This window comes from Balaenoptera physalus (genome assembly GCF_965194825.1).
Source record: "Balaenoptera physalus genome assembly, chromosome: 2".
In the NCBI taxonomy this organism is placed as follows: Eukaryota; Metazoa; Chordata; class Mammalia; order Artiodactyla; family Balaenopteridae; genus Balaenoptera; species Balaenoptera physalus.
Genome location: NC_138883.1, coordinates 107,790,900 through 107,809,822, shown reverse-complemented (window position 1 = coordinate 107,809,822; position 18,923 = coordinate 107,790,900). Strand labels below are relative to the sequence as shown.

Sequence of the window (18,923 nt, the reverse complement as noted above, 5' to 3'; positions counted from 1 at the left end):
TTCTCGAACACACTTTGGTGACTAAGGATCTGGTAGTCAAGGGGGACTTTCTCTCACATGATAAAGGCACAGCCTCCTCTTCCTCTCTTCCACGTTCCTCTCATTCCCATGAGACTTTCACATAGGTTCATTCCTTTACAAGTTTATTTCTGGTGAATAAAAAATAATAATAATTTATGTGACCATAAAGACATTACGACCTGGGGCAGAACTTCACCATCCCGTTTCCTTCTGGATTTTGCAGCGTGGTGAGAAGGTGGCCGAGTGAAACCCAGCTGCATGCTTTGTGGAACCAGGAGATGCCTACGGGTGACTGACACAGGGACGTCTGCGGAGGGCTGGGGGGCGGGCTCCGAGGAAGGCGAAGCCAAACCTCTTTTACAGACGAGAAATGTCTCTTTGTAGTGTTTGTTTTTTCAGTTAGTCAACAGAAGCTCTGCCACATGCCTGTTCCTAACGCCCGTAAGCATAACAGGCCGAGCAGACACTCGGAAGGACGGAGCGGTTGTCTCAGGGATGTTTCAACTTGGCACTTGGGGACCCGGCGAGGGGAAGATGTCTCCCCCCCCAGAGGCCACCCCCTGAGGAGGCCGTGCCGAGGTGGTACCTGATCTGCTGGCATAGCTCTCACGATCTCGGGGTTTCTGAACTCTACTGCCTCTGAGCCTGAAGTGAACATCCCCCAGTTCCTCGGGCTCCCACAAGGCTCTCAGAGGTGGCCATCATCTCAGTCAGCAGAGGGAAACTTCCCCCAGGGTCTGAGAGCCGAACACACCGATAGCCCGTGCTGGGGGCTGAAGGCCAGAATCCCCAGGGCAGAGCCCAGAACCTCAGTGCTGGGGAAGATCTGGGGGTTCACGGCCACGGAGAGAGCAGGCTTGCTCACCACATCACCCTGCGGCCTGGCTTCTGCATGAGGCTGTGGCCTCGGGATCATGTGGGTGGTAGGGTTTACTCTCTTGGGTGAATTTTGGCTATAATATTTTGATAAGTTAAACTCACTGACAACACACCCAGAACGCAAGCAGGGAGAGCCTATGAGAAGCCCTAAGGAGTTTTCCACGATAAAGCACACAGGGCTCACCCGCTAACCACGCGGCCACCCTCGAGGTGGCCTGGGGGGCCCGTAACGCCGGCCTGGAGGGCCGCCCAGGACCTGAGGTACCCGCTGGCACTGATCACCAGGCCCACACCTGACTGGATGCCAGCAATTTAAACAAGAGCTGCTTGTTCAGCTGAATATGGCTTTAGCATCCTTACCCAAAGACTTTTTTTTTGAAAGGCAGAACCAAGCAAAGCCCAAACTCCCAGATCACTGGGCAGTTCTGAAGCCCAGTTCAGGTTCCTTTTTTGATCTTCAGAGACAACAATTTCTGGGCACAAAGATCAGCTCAAGGCTTCCCGTCATCTCCTCTCATGAGACACACACCTACACAACTGCTCCCCCTTCACACAGAGAGGCATTTCTATGCTTCAGGCCTGGGACCATTTTTACCCTGAACCCACTCTCCTGTTAGATGCTCTGAAATGAACATTCACACCCCAAACCGATTCATACCTGTTATTTCCCTTTGAAGAAAAACCAGAAGCACCCCCCTCACTGCCATCTGGGGACACCTACAGGAGTGCTTATTAAATTACGCCTAAAGCACAGCCTTTCCCCCATTTCATGAAATGAGAGAGACCAAGCCAGCCATGAGGCCACTCATGTATGTGACGGAGGGTGGATGGGGAAGGGACAGATGAAAAAGCACACCACACCAGGTGGTAAATGGGAACCAGCTTCACCAAAGCTCACAGCAGCTGAACACGCCAGACGGGAGAATATTTATACAGGTCCTACAGATACCAACTTTGTTCCATACCTGTTCTTTAAAGGCCTTTCCATTTGGCTTGTCTCTGGAGGTTTTTTCTGGTATCAAACGCAGTGGAAGTTTTAAACGACTCTGAGGCAGGGACAGAGAACTCACTGCTTGGCCCTGCCTGGCTCCTGGGACGCCAGGCTATGACAGGGGACAGCTGGAAGGGGAGGAGCAATCACACAGCCTGGAAGAAAAGGGGGCAAGGGTGGGCCATGGAGGAGCTCCCCAGAGGCCTGCTACATGAGGCCATTAACACAGCTAGACTCTGAGCCTCTGGGTGGGATTCTTAATCTTAGAAAGCACCCTGTGCCTGTCTGCAAAGTGTCCCCTTGGAGAGAGCCCCCTGTCCACGGGCTAAGATCCAAGGGGGTGCAGCCCAGGACAGCAGTGAAAAGTTGTACTAGCTACACTGGAAGAGGGCGAGCCAAGAGTTTGTTAGTTTCTCCCATTAGGTGCTAGGGCCCTGCCAGCTCTCTCCTCTTGAGTCGATGCCTTCATCCCCAACTCTCTACATACTCTCTCCACTTGCTTCTCATTTACACTGTATTTCCTGTAACTTCCAACTTGTCTGGGAAAAAATTCTACTATGTGGAACACTTACAAGTTTCTTATAAATATGAGAAGCTGTCCAAAGTTTAATTATATTTTAAAACCATGGCATGGGCCACAGTCTGTTAAAGCAGGACCATGGGGCAAGGTCTACAGGTGATACTTTTTGTGGACCAAAGCATCAACTTTTCCCCTGAGTGGAATATTCAAACTATACTGTGAATGAAATACGAGATGTGATACCACATTACTGCGGAGAAGTGGAGCTCTTCAACAGTTAGCAGCTTTCAAAAACCACGTACCTCTGTCACCATTGTCTTCCTCCGATGAATTGTTTTTCAAAGACAAATGCTACCTGGCATTAGGATCTATCCGACAAGCCATTCATCCTTCATGTACTGTCTTGGGGAAAGGCTCAGATTAAAGTTAAGTTCAACATCTTAAAATGCCCTTCTAAGGAGAGGGCTCCGAAAAGAGAAAGGAGAGGAGGGGGGGAACTCTCGAACTGTAATTCTCGAACCGTAGCGTACAGAAGACAGACTCTGAAAATACGATATGTCTTCACCTTTAAGATGGGCTAATTAGCAAAACTATCTTGTTAAAGGTTTGTAATGATGTTAAAATACATCTAGATTTTGGGACAATTAGGACATAGAGAAAACATCCATCACGGGTTGGAGGACGGATGACAGATTTTTTAATAGGATCTTGAATTCTGATCATTTTGAGAGCAGAGAAGCTGATGTGGAACCTAAAGATGAGGTCACCAAGGAATTGCTCTATTGGAGCTGAATCCCCACTTCAGATGCCTAAGGCGGGCTGTTGTACTGACTGTCACCTGGGGGACCTGGGTTTGTGTGGATGAATTTGTATGAACTCAAACAGCCTCTACAGAGTAAGGAGCCCACATATTTTATTACAGCCCCTGCTCACTGAGCCCTGCCAGTCCCCCATACCTCTGCCCCTTTGGATTATGGAGGAAAAAAAAAATAATCATTCGATTTTCTGGGCCACAGAATACAAGTTGGGTCTAGATTGTACAACGAGCTTACACACTGAGGCAAGAAAGCGTGCAAACAGGAGCAGGAATTCTTCACCCTCTGGGTGAGCCAGTGCTTGAGACACAGCAGGAGGACCCGAGTTGCCCTCCTGGAGTCCACACTGGTTTATGTTTCTGGCCTTTATTCACCGTGTCCAACTCCAACGTCCATCTTCTCCTGAGAGGGAGAAGAGTATCTTTGAGTAGCTATGGCATCAAGGATTTCCCCCGAGCTGTTTGGGTTTTTTTTTTTTTTTTTTTTCCTATTAAGATTTCACAGCAGGCCCAGAGAAGGACCAACAGAAGCGCGAGTGTCTGAGGACGATGTAATACTGACTCCTCCTTTTTGGTACCAGTCCGTGAACCCGCGCCCCCTCTCTCCTGAGATACAGTGAGGCGGGGTTGGGGGAGGTGGCAGAGGAGCTGTGGGTGGAACACACTGTACCGCGTGACATCACCATCATGCAGCTGGTGCCCGACAAGACAGAGGAGCGAGCAGGAGAGCTCAGGGCTCCCGGCTCACCCCAGGGGGAGGTGGGCAGTGCCAGGGCGGTGCCCGGCCCCTCAGGACCGCTGTCCATCCAGTTCTCGTGCGGCCGGCCCCTGGGGTGCGCCCTCTTGGCTCTGGCCTTAGCCTTCGTCCTCCCTCAGCTCGGTGGGTAGGAATTTATACTGCTGTTGGCGGATCTGGGCTAGTTTTTTCCTTGCTTCTTCCAGTTCTCGCTCTTTCTTCAGCATTTCCTCCTGGGCGGCGATGATCTAGAAGCAAAGCAACAAGCTGGATGGATCTGAAACTTTTTAGGAAACTGCCCTCCCCTCCACTGCTTGCCTCATGAGCTCCCACAGCCTCTGCTACAGTGGGACACAGCAGTGTCCCGGGACTAAGTATTCTTAGCTCTGGAGACCAGCATCTGTGCCACGGTTCAGGTTTTGAGGACCAACGATCCAAGACAATAAGCTGACTTCTGGCCACTGATTTAACAGCAAATATATACTGCGTCCCTATGATGCACCAGGCTCTGGTGTTAAGCACTTCACACGGAGTGTCCCATCATCTTCATGGCAACACTGTGAAGTATGGCCTATCGAATGTCCCATTTTGCCAATGAGAAAGCTGAATCTCAGAGATGTGGGTCCACTTTCCTGAAGGGGCCTATCTGGTGGAGCAGGACCTGGCCCAGGTATTCTCGAAGCTAAAGCTGGATTCCTTAACTACTAGACGGCTTTCATATATTTACTTCATGCTTCTAAGGTGTGATCTGAGGAACATTAGTTAATAGGTATAAAGGGGAAAGGGTAAGTCTGTGCTCAAGAAAGTCAAATAGATTTCTGAAAAGCAAAGGTCTTTTCAGAGTCTTGCTAGACTAACGAGCATTGTGATATCTGAGGAGGGAGTACAGAAGTCAGTGATTCCCAGAACTGTTTGATCAGAGACCCTTCTTCGTGGAACTTCTCATGGAACTAGTGTATCAAGAAGCAGATTCTGGTAAAAATGCATCCTGTGTATTTCCAAACACAGGGAGTGGTTCAGGAAGAGCTAAGAAAGGCATGGGAATGAGTAAGTTCAGCCACGGGGCCTCAGTGCTCCTGCTGGAAAACCAATCTCATATAGAGGATTTACATGAACACATTCCAAACTGCAAGCGTGGTTTCCTGACCTTTCCACCCCACTCTCATTCACAAGAATGCAGGCCTGCATAAGTCAGATTCTCATCCACACTTGTAAAACTTCTGGGAGAGGGTCATCATTCATTCTTTCTCTAGGGCCAAAAATCTGGAGTGAGTAGCAACTCCAAATGCATCATTTTATTTCAATGATAATATTGCTGTCCTCCAATTCTCTTCTCTCCCTTTTCTATAACAGAATCCCTGATTTTTAGGTAGACACACTGCTACTCAGAAAAGAATACTCCATTTCCCTGCCTCCTTTGCAGCTAGGCTGGCCATGTGATGAAGCGCTGACCAATGGCATGTGAGAGCAAGTGATGCAGACAACTTCAGAGTCATGCCCGCCCTAACTTTCCGTCTTCATGCTGGCTGGAAAACTGAGGTGGTTACCAAGCCATCTTAGACCAAGACGTTGCCAAGGCAACATCTCAGGGACGGTGGAGCAGTAGGCGGATGGGGTCTGGGTCTCAGTCACAAAGCAGCCGCCACACCATCCCTAGACTGCTTACACCCAAGACTGTCTCTCACCAGGGAGAAATAAACTTCCATCTTGTTTAAGCCACTGTTATTTCGTGCCTCTGTTATAAGACCGTGCTCATCTTGGGAGTAAACACTGTCTGGGTTTAATCACAAACCTGAGCAATGCCCCCTACAAACTTTGTTTTCACTACAACATCATCGTCATCAGCTTTGCCAAATGCTGCCTTCTGGGCTGCACGCACAAGATTGTCTGAGGCTCTTTTCACAGCGTTACCTGCTGCCTGGAGAGGGGACAAAACACACATTATATCATTAGAAACAGCCACTTGGATTCAGCGAGACAGACATGGAGGCACAGTTCATGAGACTATGAATTGATTTATCATCCAATTGTATATAACACAGAACTTCTCTCTAGGTAGTATCCATTTGTCCATCCATCCGTTGATTCTACCAACACTGGCACCTACCTAACCTTAGCTCACTCACAGGTTAATGAGACACATTTCCTGGCTCCCAGGGAACACGCACATCTCTGGGGAATTACAATTATGTGAATACACGATTATAGCACTATGATATGTGCGTTAACAGAAACTTGCTCAGGGGCTGCCCCCTTGGTTGGAAAGCCACCTCCCCCTGCCCCATCCTACTGAGGCATACTGGAGGACTTGGCTCAGAGATCGCTCTGTCCGTCTCGGCCTTACCCACACCCTCCCAGGTGCTGCTGGAAAGCTCCCTGCTGGCTTCTTTGCAGCCTTTACCACACTTGTGGTTGCCTGTCTTCCTCCTGGACAATGAGCAACTTGAAGGCAGGGGCTGTGACTTCAGTCTCTGCATCCCCAGCGCCGGGCACAGTGGCCGCGCAGGGTTGGGGCTCGCTGAATGCTTTCGGAGGGAATGAAGGGCTATGAAAGCACAACCTATCCCTGCACAGAAGGAATGGGAGCCCCACAGTAACTAGGGCCTTTACGGATGTGCTTTTAGAGTCACAGCCGGCTTTATGCCGCACGGTCAAGGATGGGGCGAGTGCCAGACACACTGCAGAAGAGCTGGTCCACGTGCAGCCCAGATCTTCAGCAAGGGCTACAGCCCCCGCTGGTTTACTCTCAATGCTCAAAAAGCATGGCTCAGGGGACTTGACCTCTGTCACCTGAGGTCTGGAATTTCCTTTTCACGGTGGTCAAGGCTTCGTTAAATCTCCCACAGTCCTTGCCCAGCCCCCTCAGCGTCAAGGACTTGTTCTTGGGGGTGAGCCATCAGAAAGTTGAGAGTTTTCTCATTCAAAGTTAACTGGCTCATCGGGTTGGTGATCTAAAGTGGCCAAGGGGGGACCACGAGGGCTCGCGCAAGAAGGGAAGGGGAGGCCCATTAGCGCTTGACGAGCAGTCATCATATGCTTATTCTCAAAACAGTTTTATGAGGTCAGAAATCATTAGCCCACTTTTCTACGTAGAAAGTGAGGTTGAATAACTAATCTAAGATCCTGCAGCTGGTAAGTTATAGAGCTGCGATTTGAACATAGGTCTGTGTAGCCCCAGAGAACCTCTGGGGTCACTGTAAGGGATTCACACAACATTGCAGCATCCAGATAAATCAGTAATGATGATAATAAGAGTGATGCTGGGTTGTATCTGTGTAAATCCTTAGGACTTACAAAAGCACTTTCACATTTCTGACCCTCGTAAGAGCCAGTGCCGGCATCTCTATCCTCATTTTACAGACGTGGCAACTAAGGCCTGAAAGGTTTTGAATGATTTGTTTAAGATTATGCACTTTGTACATAGTAGAGGCAGGTCTTGAACCCAGGTCTCTCTTAACTCAGGATGTTTTCCAAAGGAGTGTCCCCCAAACCCATGAATCGCACATTCACAAACAAGCAGCTCCCCGTTTTCCCCTGGGTTTATGCCAGGAGAAAAACGAAGGTGAGGGAGGTGGGTCAGAGAGAGACAGACACAGGAGGACCACACAATGGCCATGCACTTTACAACTTAGGAAATATGACGAGAGTCCCGAGTCTCAGTGGAATTGTTCAAATATTTCTGCCATTTATGATCTTACATAAACATTTTTAGCAACATAAACAATCTGTATTACAACATTTATTATAGTAACAAACATCTAGAAAATTGGAAACAAATATGTCCAACGTATAGAGAAATTCTGGCATCATCAGTTGATATAATATCATGCAATCATTAAAAATGAGACTCATGAAGAATGAACCAGTTAGCTTTGCACAGGGCCATTATGAAGCCTTTTCTTCAAGGAAAAAAAAAAGTATGATAAAATGTGAAGTGAAAAAAATGCAGAATGTCTCTGTTAGGATGACAACTAGACAAAAGTATTTTGTGTAAGATAAAAACAGGAAGAGAAAAAAATAGCACTGGACATGTGAGGATGGTGAAGCTATGTGATCTTTTTCATTCCAACATTTCTTTCACTGTGCTTAAAATACACAATCAGGAAAACTTAGATCCACTGGGCAGAACTCAAGTGACACCTTCATAAGTGTGTTCTCTGGGCTCTGGGAAACCTTAGCAGCATCTCATATAAATTCCTCAGTCCTTTTGCTCCCTTCTTAAGCAAACACTGAATGAGAGCCTCCACTGAAACAGGTACCATCTTAGGAGTGAGAGACACAAAGATAAAGATCTGGTACCTGCACCTAAGAAGCTCACAGCCTTGTCAAAGGTGGACTAAAGATAAATGTGGTGGTACTGGGTGACAGGAACTGCAAGACTGGTCTGCCCAAAGGCTATGGCAGGGCAGAAGAGGGACTGACTGCCCAAGGTCTGGGATTCAAGGAGGGCTTCCCAGAAGAGGTGGCTTTGGAGATGAGTCATGAAGGACGAGTAGGAGCTCACCAAGGTTGGGCTGGTGGGGAGGAGGACCCCAAGGCATGAGACCAGGAGGCACGCATGGAGAATGTCAGTTTGGTGGCGTTGCAGGGGTAGGATGCATGGCTGCACATGGCAGGAGATGAGAAATGTGGGACAGAGCTGGCTGATGGAAGGCCTGGTGGGTCATGCCAAGGAAGCGAGAATGCCGCCTTTGGTGACACTTACCCGCTCCAGCAGGAGTATTTTCCCACCAGCATCAGTGACCATTACCTGTAGCCGCCTCATGGCCTCCGAATCCTGATCAGCCTTCACCTTGCAGGCCACGAGCAGCTGAGCCGTGGAGGCGGCGACCTGCTTGGCGGATGAGATGAGCTTCTCCTCACTGGCGTGCCCCTGCACAGAGGCATTAGCCGCCTCGCAGAGACTGCTGGTCGCAGCTGCCACCATCCGGGCCTGGGGACAGTCAACAGAGAAGTGACTTGAGGCCCAAACCTCCCTCAGGGGATCCAAAAAGCCAACGGGGAAGGAAGAGGGGGCAACTCACGGCAGAAATCAGGCCCTGTGACCATTGTCCGTCATCTGCGGCATTGGCGGGGATGGAGCCCACCTAGAGTGGAGTAGGAAAAGCAGCAATGAGGGAGGGAAGGCACAGGGTGACCTGCAGCCCCCAAACCCTACCTTGCCCTGGATTTGGAGAGAAAAGCACCCCATCAGACATGCAGCACCTCCCTGGGACTCTTGCCAACAGCACCGGCAGGAGAATGGAGCACCCTTTCCCATGCAGGACCCCGGCAGCTCCAAGACTGCACGTCCTGACCGGTTTCCACCTGGGCCACAAGGAGGCGACCGGAAACGCTCTCAACGACCTCCATTTCACTGCCAGGTACCGCGTTTCTGGGAAAATGGCTCAGGAATGATGGATGGGGCTATCTTGACATGCCTAGTTCCTCTGCTGACCTTTCTCCATCTCCAACACGGGAGCCCCTGAGGCCTCTTCATTCAAGAGGTGAGGGAAGCTTAAATCTCTCCTGATTCCTGACCCTGGAAGCCATGCTGTGACTTTCTGGCAGATGATGTTAAAAAAGGGGGTCCGTCTCTTTCCGTACAATTGAGCACAGATCCTCGCCTTAAGGAAATACAGACCATTTTTTTCAGGGGTGGGGAGAGAAGTAAGAAGCTGGAAGTAAGATGATCCCCGTTTCTATTTAGGAATTGTTGCAACAGTGAAACATTTTCTGACCAGATGTAGAGGGGGCTACAGGAGGAAACACCTTTACACGTGTGGGAGGTGCCTGGAGAGGTAAGAGATGAGTATCTATTCATTGGGTTATTTGTATGGAAATATGTTAATATAAATGTTTCAGACATTACATGAAATTTCTAAAAATCTTACATGTTCTGGTATAATGTTATAAGTCATAATTCTAGTTATTACTTTAAAATGTATATCTCAGAAATAACTAAATTTCCTTGTCAATTCCATTATTATGAACTTTCATCAAATCTTTAACCGTGGTCATTTTTAAGTCTTTTGTCATTTACAGACAGTTCTGGGTGTACTCTGATGCTTTTGCAAATATGTTCCTATAAAAGGGTTTCATCTTCAAGGAATTCATGGAAAAGACTCTGACAAGTACAGGTTTCTGGTAACTGACTGTACTGCTGAACTGAATGAATAAGCCCTTTCAGAACTCTAATGGAAAACTGATGAATTCATAAAAGTGCTAACAAAAGATCAAGATGAAAAAAAAATTAATTACATGGGACTGAGTGAACTGATGAGGATGATTATAATTTTTGTGACTTTCTGTTTGAATAATAAAAAAAAAAATCCCACAAGGACTCAGAGGCAAAAAATATACAAACCAATTTTCACTGCAAAGTAAAGGAGCTGTTACAGTGGAGGATTACTAGACTGAATGTCAATATTATGACATAGTATGAGTGTGTTTCGTGTTTGGTAATTGCAATCATTGTTGCTTCTGTTGTGGTCATCCATGTACAATGCATGGTGTCAGTTTATCTCTTGTAAAAATAAAATACAGTGTGTGTGTGTGTGGAAAAAAAAAAAAGAGATGAGTATCTAAATTTGCATATGAAACTGGAGCTCTGTCAGCACATCAGGGAGTGCTGAAGGTCAGGTAAGGCCCCAATGTCCTGCATATCATCTATAGTTCCCCAGGTCCAGCTGAACCTCCGTTACCAACTTTTTAAATGCTTGAACGCATAAGTTCCTTGGAGGACAGGGGCTTGGCCATATTCAAGTTTGATTCTCTAGTGTCTAGCAATGTGTCCAGCACGTAGATGGCTCTTTAATCAATGTGCAAATAAACCGAAAGTTTTAGGTAAGATGTTCTTCTCAATGGTCCATTTTTGGTCTTTACATATCGACTAGTCAACAAGTTCTAGGTGATTGAGGTCGACACTCTGCTAGATCTACAGGGGATAAGTGAGAAGCATAAAGGGACAGATTCATGCTGGTTGGGGAGATGTACATACATCAATATTGGATACACAATGGTTTAGAAAGAGGAACCAGTGGACATAGGTTGGATTAAGGCACAGCTAAGCTCACAAGAGACTTCATGGAGGAAGACAGAAGGCCACCAGCTGTGCATAACTGTCTGTATTACAAGTTCTTAGGTCAATTGGACTTCCTTGGTGGCGCAGTGGTTAAGGCTCCGCGATCATAATGCTGGAGGCCCAGTTTGATCTCTGGTCAGGGAACTAGATCCCACGCGCATGCCGCAACTAAAAGTTCACATGCCACAACTAAGGAGCCCATGTGCCGCAACTAAGGAGCCTGCCTACTCAACTAACACCCGGCACAACGAAATAAATAAATAAAATATATATTAAAAAAAATGATAAAAACAAAAACAACCAAAAAGACACAATCACATCCGTCATCTGTACACTGACAGCGAAGGCCTTTTAACATCAAATATAAGTGACTGACAGTTACAGTGACCAAATTTCCCAAACCTGGCAGGATTTCCGTGGTGACTCTATGATTGAGAGGCTTCTCTGCAAGACGTAACTTGGATGGGGTGGTTCCATGTTGTATGGGAATAATAGGACACACGGAATATTTTAAATTGGAAGGCCTTTTCACATCCAGGAATTAGTCTAATGTACTATTAATCCTTTGGATCACTGAAAAAGAACTAGGCTTTCACGCTAATGCAGGTGGAATGGGTGACTGGAGATGAAGCAGGTTGAAGAAATCTCAGCTTTAAAACCAGACCGGCCTTTTGACCAAAGGGCTAAGGAAAATGCTAACTGCAGAGTTGGGACGGCATTCAGCTCAACAGTCCTAAGAAAAGGAAGGGAGTCACTGGAGTTGGACATGGTATTATAAAGCCCCTGACTACGGTGCTTATATAGCCATCCACCAGGAAAATATGAGTTTACGGCTTTAAATAGCCTACTGTACAGCGGGGAAAATAAATGTCTTGTTCAGGCCCTGATGGCTGCCTGGAGTGGGAGCTCTCCTTAACAAGAAGCAGATGAGAGCCCTGGAAGCTAAACCCTTCATTCCGTCTGTCAGGCTGAAGCAAACAGAGTATCCAGTGAGATGGGCAAAGCCGGGCAAGTCAGGGAGGGAAGGGGCGGCACGGCTTCCTTGGTCAGGATGCAAGCGGTATCGCCTTTTTCTTAGTCCTCAGAGGCTCTTGCTGTGTGAACTTTCCACCACTTGGCCAGTGGGGTTTACACACCTTTCCTTGGGCCACCAGCTCCCTCTGGGCTGCCGAGGCCGATTTGACCAGGGCACTTGTGGCAGCAGCAATGGATTTAGCAGCTTCCAAGATCTGTTCTTCAAAATCCAGGGTCTCATCTGCTTGCTATAACCAAAAGAAAACAGCATCACATGCAATTCGTATCCCCGAAGGGCGCTTTCTGCCAAATGACTTACTTCTTGGTCACCTGGCTCTTCCTCCGTGCGTGGCTTTTTATCCACAACCCACACCCAGGGTAGAAAGGCCGAAGCTGGCTGGGTGCCTCTCCATCTGCCCCTCCCCCCACCCTTCTCTAAAAGATAAAAACTGCCAGCATTGAGATTCCTTACAAAGTTCAAATCAGGAAATTCAAAGACAGACTATTTTTCCAGACCAGAATGTTTAAAAAGACATAAATTCACTGGGAATAAAATGCATTCGAAGGGTTCCATTAGCATCAATAACCCAAATCAAAATAATCAATAATTGAAATCCAAAGAGTGGGTGGTGGCACACTCTCCCACAACTCAAGGCTCAGAAAAATGGGTTGAAAAAACGAAAGATGGCTATTAGCTGTGAAAAACCGTATTGCTCTTGGGTGAAAACAAAAGTATTTGCATTTCTGTGGCTGAGCAGAGAGCCACATGCCAACCAGAGATCACCAGTCGTGGAAACGAAATTGGGGCAACGCGACATCAAGGTGGAGCTTACCCCTTCGAAACCCGAGGCACGGCTCCACCTGGGGAGGAACACTGGCTCCCCCCCACTGCACAGGTGCTATCAGGCCGTTAGGGCTCTGCTCTAAATACACCATCACCAGGCCCCCTGCTGCCAAACGCCTGCGATGTTGAAAAGAATCAACATCAACAAAAGAATCAACTTTCGGGAAGTTGGGCAAGTGTAAAGACCCTGGTCCCAGGCTGGGTGGGACGGAACATCACAATACACTAGACGACCGCCAAGGTCCCCTCCAGCAATATTGCTCTGTGAATCTAAGCCAGTATGGTTAAGTGCCCCTTCGGTCACAGAATGCTGAAGATGTGGCTGGTAACTTTCAGGCATTAAGAGATGATGGTCAGGTATAGCAATACTTTTCTTTGTGTGTGTTGGTAAAATATATATAACACAAAATTTAACCTTTGAACCAATTTTAAGTATACGATTCAGTGGCATTAAGTACATTCCCAATGTTGTACAACAGCGATACGTTTTTAAGAGTGCCTACTATATGCAGGTATTTTGTCAGGCACTTCCACGTGCATTAACTTGTTTAATCCTCACCAAAAAAGAGAGTAAAAATCATATACAGTAGTTATCTTTATCCTTATATTTATAATGGGAACCTTAGGGAGGTGGAGTATTGGGCCAAGATCACGTGGCAGCATGAAGAATCTAGACCAGATCTAAACCTAAACTTCTCTGCCTCCATCATGATATGTTTTTCCTAGATGAGGCCACCACTTTGGGCATCAGTGAGGAACGACTTCATGCTGGAGGCTCAAAGTCGCCTCACTAATGGGCCCATATGAACCATCAGACGGGATGGATACACGGATACAATGCTTTTCCAGTTCCCTATTCTTTATGGCATCTCTCCTGGTTCAAGATGTGGCCATTCCTGCTTTTGTTTTTATAACCCATGTTATCAGAAAAACATTTCCGTGCACATCTAGTGGATCTGAAGTATGACAGCAGCAATTGAGATGTTCTGAGACAGAAGCAGTATTTCTTTCCTATTTCTGACACAGTCTTGCTCTAGGAGCATTTAGGACAGATATGGATTCCGTTCCAATAGATTAATTTTGGATTCCTTATTATGGGGTGGGGAAGCTTGTTGATAGCGGTGGAATACAAAATTTGTTCACTGAAACATAAAACGACTCATTTTAAGACACTCTGGCATAAAAGGAACTGTTATACATAAGCCACAAGAAATGGCATTGGGCAGTGATAGGTAGATTCAATGACCTTGAATTAAGAGCTTTTCTGGAAATTCGTTCTGCAAAAGAAAGTCAAGCATATAACAGATTAAGGCACTGGGGAAATCACAGAGTTTCTGAGTCCAAAGGGAGCTCCTCCTCATTTTGCAGATGAGGAAATGGAGGCCCGTGTTGGCTCCCAATGTCTCCCAGACCCTTGCAGCAGGTGCAGGGGGCCTCAGCTATGCTATGGGTTCCAAGGTTGAGTCCACTTCACAGCAGGTTTCTGATTTCCCAAATTTTAAAATGCACAAAAATGGAATTTCCCAAAAACTAAGTGCTAACTCTAAGCATGGATAGATCTGAAAGAATATCTCATTAGAACTGATTGAAAAGGGCTCTCCCATGTCTTTCGCTACCCTGGCTGGGTTTTTTTTTTTTTTTTTAAAACACATGTTTGAAATACATACTCAACTTGGAAATATTTCTGACACCCACAGATTTTTCCTGCAATGACAAGTGCTGTAATGCCCTTTGATGAATTTTTCTTTTTCTTTCCATAAGATCTCTAGACTTCAAAATGGGCATGGCAGGAAGCCTTATCTCTGAGAGACATTTCCTCTGATTAAAAAGTATGAGAGAGTTTCCCAAGAAAAAGGCTTAATAAAGCCGACTGTGATGGAGGGCAAACATTTAGATGCTGCAGTTGGGCAGAGTTCCATGATGAGATCTGCCTTCTACCTGCAGGACTGGTACCTTTCTGTGGGCCAGGTTTACCATTAAGACTAAACGCCCACTCTATCTCTCCTGCTGAAATTAGACATAATGCTGATGTTTCCTCATACCATACAACTTCTAGCCTGAGAAAATGGGATCTCCCCAAGCCAAGGAGACTTGGTGAAAAGCCACGGCACCCCAGTCCAAATTCCCATTGGCTTCAGCTCCCACCAGCGTACAGGATGGAATCTGGGAGAGGGGTGTGAGGGTAGTGAGAGAAGGGAGGACATGTGCTTAACCATGGTGCAAAAGAGGAGAGAAATGGAATTGGCTTGGTCTTTGAAGGACTTCCCTGAATAAAAGGATCACAATTAAAATGCAGGAATTGTTAATAGAACAAACCCCACTGTAGCTGGGAGATTGAGGAGAAGAACAGTAAGTTGGAGCTGCTGCAAGGGGACCCTGGGGAAGAGTCTGGAGACCACGGCATCTGAATGTAAGGAAATGCTTTCACTCAATGGGCTGCTGAATGGACAGCCCTTCCTTGCTCAGATCACTGAGGATCTGGTGGAAGATGCAGGTGGTATGGGCTACCATGGGGGGAGTGCTGGTCTGGACTCAGGAGAACAGACACACCAGTCAGCTGAATCCTACCAGCCTGCAATCTCCTCCAGGGCACGGACTGTGTTTCATCCAACTTATGTCTCTGGAGCACAACGTTAGGTAGAGAAGCCCATGTGATAAAGGTTTGTTGAGAGAATGTATCCATTTAAGATGAGTCTCTGAGTACCGGAGTTCAGCCAGATGACAATTTACATAGTAAGAGAAGGGGAGATGCATGGAGTAAGTGTCCCCATCAGTAACTTTCCATTCCTGATTCCTGGGGACGATTGGACACACACATCAAAGCACTGGCTCCTGCCCTGTGGAATGCTGTGGGTTGTTAATTGTACGCTCTATCTGTATCCCTCAACTGGCACTCATAGTCTCTGACACTGACTCACGCATATACAGATGCAAAACACAGCAGCATTTTACTAAGAGGCTCTCTTAACAAAATAATGTCACAGATGTGCAAACTAACAGTCTGCCCTGCTTAATGAAGGTGTCAGCCGCAGCCTCTGAGAGCTGAATCCATCTTCTCATCCCCTGTACAATGCTCTTTCCCTGGTCCCCTCCACTAGAAAAGACTATTGGCCAGGTTACTTGTAGCTCTCAGTAATTGTCCTTCCAGGACTGTCTAGCAGACTCCAGCCTTGTCTTTTCGGTAGCTTTGAGAAAAGTCTAAGCATCCTTTTGCTGATATTTTTCTTGTTTGGTGATCTTCTCCAGAGCTCCTCTTTTAAAAAGTTAGAGGTCTGGCGAGATCCCTCTTGGGAAAGGCCACACTTCGGGCTGACTCCCTGGCTGCCTGCTTCCCACGCTCGGGAGAGCATTTGAGACTCCTGTTGTGCTGATAGAGAGGGGGAAGGAGGGTGGAAAGGGGGACAGAAAAGGGGAGGCCTTTCCTCATTTTTATTTTGTCTTTTGGCCTTTCAGGGATTCTTGTAATAGGGACAAATCTTGACTCCATATTGGATCTGTTTCTTTTACTTTAACCTTTGTATTCTATTGCTTTTGCTACAAGAATTGTTGCCTATAGCCTGAAATATACAGGCTAGCCCATTGTCAAGGCTCTGACCTTTAAAGGTATAACACTTTTCCATTCATATAGAGATTAAAACGTTGTAGAACAGAGAATAACATGTGTCTGGTTGGAGGTTTATAGGAACATTGTGACCAGACCTACTGTGGACAGCTGCAAGAACAAAGGATCCCGGAACCAAGAAGTTTGCAGCAGCCAACCACACCCCCTCCCCTTTTAGTATTAAAGGAGGCTGAATCCTAACTCAGGGAAGATGGTTCTCTGGGACACGAGTCCACCCTCTTCTCGGTCTGCTGGCTTTCTGAATAAAGTCGCTATTCCCCGCCCCAACACCTCATCTCTCAATTTACTGGCCTGTCATATGCCAGAGCAGTACAAGCCTGGACTTGGTAACATTCTGAGAACCTAATGTTTGTGTCAATTCATTCCTTTTCTGAAACTACCTTCCCTCCTACATATCCGATAGGGCTGTTATAAATAAATTATTAATATACACAGAGCATAACAGACTCATAGTAAATGCTCAATAACTATTAGCAATTAATTTCATTTTTCTTTCTATTACTACATATATTTTTTGTGGTTTTAAAAACTGTTGTTCAGACTTTCAGTCTGTTTCTCTGCCTGAACCCTGTTTTCCACTCGTAATTCTAACAAAGATTCTAGCTGCCATTTCTGACTACAACCTACAATATAAATAAAAAACACAAATCAAAGATAAAGTGTCAAGTGCCGGTACTGCTTCCAGCTACTCCCTTGACACCCAACCAGGAGATGGACAACTGGATTTCAGTCCCTGCTCTGCCCTTTCCGCCATGTGACTTTGGGGAATTTGCTGCCCTTCTCCAGGTATCAAACAAACATTTTCTGTTTGTAATTTCAAGAGCAAACTCAACCCTCCTGGCCCTTTAGCTCTGACATGTTACGGTTTCAGGTGAAACCTTTTTAAAGAATGCACAGACTAAAATTAGCACCGACTCCTTTTTCTTTTGCTCCCACTCTTTTGGCCTCCTTCCTCCAGTATCTTTCCCAGCCTCCACCAGGCCCATCCTCCCAGACAGGTCCCTGGGCATGCGTCTAGCAGAGGAAGAATACTTCCATCTGTGGTTCTCTTTCTGGCCTTTTTCTTTGTGAATTACATCCCTGTGGCCCCTTCCCCTGATGGACTTGACAGTGAAGGAGCCAAAGGCACCCATAGGAGATGGCCGAAGGGTCACTGCCCTGATTTCCACCTCCCTCCTTGAAAAGCTCCTTTGAGGGACCGCCTTGCTGAGAACTGATAAGCACAATGGTCGTTTCTCTCACAACTGGCTACAAAAACCAGATTACAACTCACGGCACCATCTTTCCAGTTAGGAATCATGCTTTTTCCTGTGTTACTGAAAGCCTTGTAGGATGCTTACTATTCAAAACAAGGTCTTATCACATCAGAAATTAAAAAAAAAAAAATTCTTTGGGTGTAATTTGTTTAAGTGTGAACATTTGCATATAATTTAAATGTCCTTCGGGAAAAAAAAAAGGAGGCCAACACTGAGAACTCCCACAACACAAGTGAAGCATTTTCCTGCCAGGTGGAAGCCTGAGTGGAACAGGCAGCCCTGTTTCTCCTTTGTTTGTAGCCAGTTTGGCTGCTACCAGTTTGGTGCTGATACTGAGTTGAGAGGTGCCTGAGGGGAGACCTTAGCCTGTACCCAAGACCTGAACAGTCTGCGAACCTGGTCAGCTTCTCTTCCAGAGGACCCATGGGTGGGCTGTCTTTAGGACCACCACGTTTACTAGTCCTAATAAAAGGGAAGCTTCTCAGAACCACTGGAACTGCCAAGAGACCAGAGCTGTTCAGCTGGCCTTGGCTCCCCTGGGTTGGCCTGGTCCCAGGGGAAACTCCAAGAAACTGTCAATGGACAAAGCAGGTGACAGAGAAGAAAGCACTGCCAAATGGTAATGCCAGCAACCTGAGGAGGGACCACCCTGTGCATCCAGACGTGGAGTAATGCATGTTCCTGCAGCGTCTGAGGGACAAGGTGTGAGCATGCACGGTTAGTATCTTGGGGGAAGTTTTCCCACACTCGCCACCACTTTATTTTTTAATGAACAGTAATACCACTGGGATACTCTTTTAACTGCTACTTCTGTTTTTTTTTCTTTATGTCATTCCAGGTTTATTCTACAGATATATATGAATATCTTATCCATTCCTCCTTTATCAGAATCTATTAATTGCTATTTCTGTTTGATAGAAAAATTCTTAAAGATGCGTCATACTCTCAAAAAAAAATAAATATGAAGGCACTTGAATGTCTGTCTAGGAAGCATGGATGAAGAACAGATGACAGATTTCTTTCAAAGATTTAACCAGGTAAATTTGCTACACTGTAAACTCACGTGACATGAATTGTGTGTGTGTCTGAGGAGGCTCTGGGAGACCCACTACTTTACCTGGCGGGGAGTCACGTGGGAACACTCACTGGCTGAACGCCCCACC

At 46.6% G+C, this 18,923-nt stretch overlaps 1 protein-coding gene across 8 annotated transcripts in view; it reads right to left on the bottom strand.

Annotated features, from left to right (window-relative positions):
* Window positions 1-3,169: 3,169 nt before the first annotated feature.
* The window catches only part of TLN2 (talin 2), a 447,219-nt gene continuing 431,465 nt past the window's right edge, over window positions 3,170-18,923 (bottom strand). For all 8 annotated transcript variants that reach the window (XM_082444639.1, XM_082444638.1, XM_082444643.1 and 5 more), the window contains 5 exons: window positions 12,161-12,286; window positions 8,986-9,048; window positions 8,712-8,894; window positions 5,754-5,879; window positions 3,170-4,209 (listed from right to left, as the gene is read on the bottom strand). In XM_082444639.1, coding sequence (XP_082300765.1) covers window positions 4,081-4,209; window positions 5,754-5,879; window positions 8,712-8,894; window positions 8,986-9,048; window positions 12,161-12,286 — 627 coding nt within the window. In that variant the 3' untranslated portion in view covers window positions 3,170-4,080. The remainder of the gene's footprint in view (window positions 4,210-5,753; window positions 5,880-8,711; window positions 8,895-8,985; window positions 9,049-12,160; window positions 12,287-18,923) is intronic.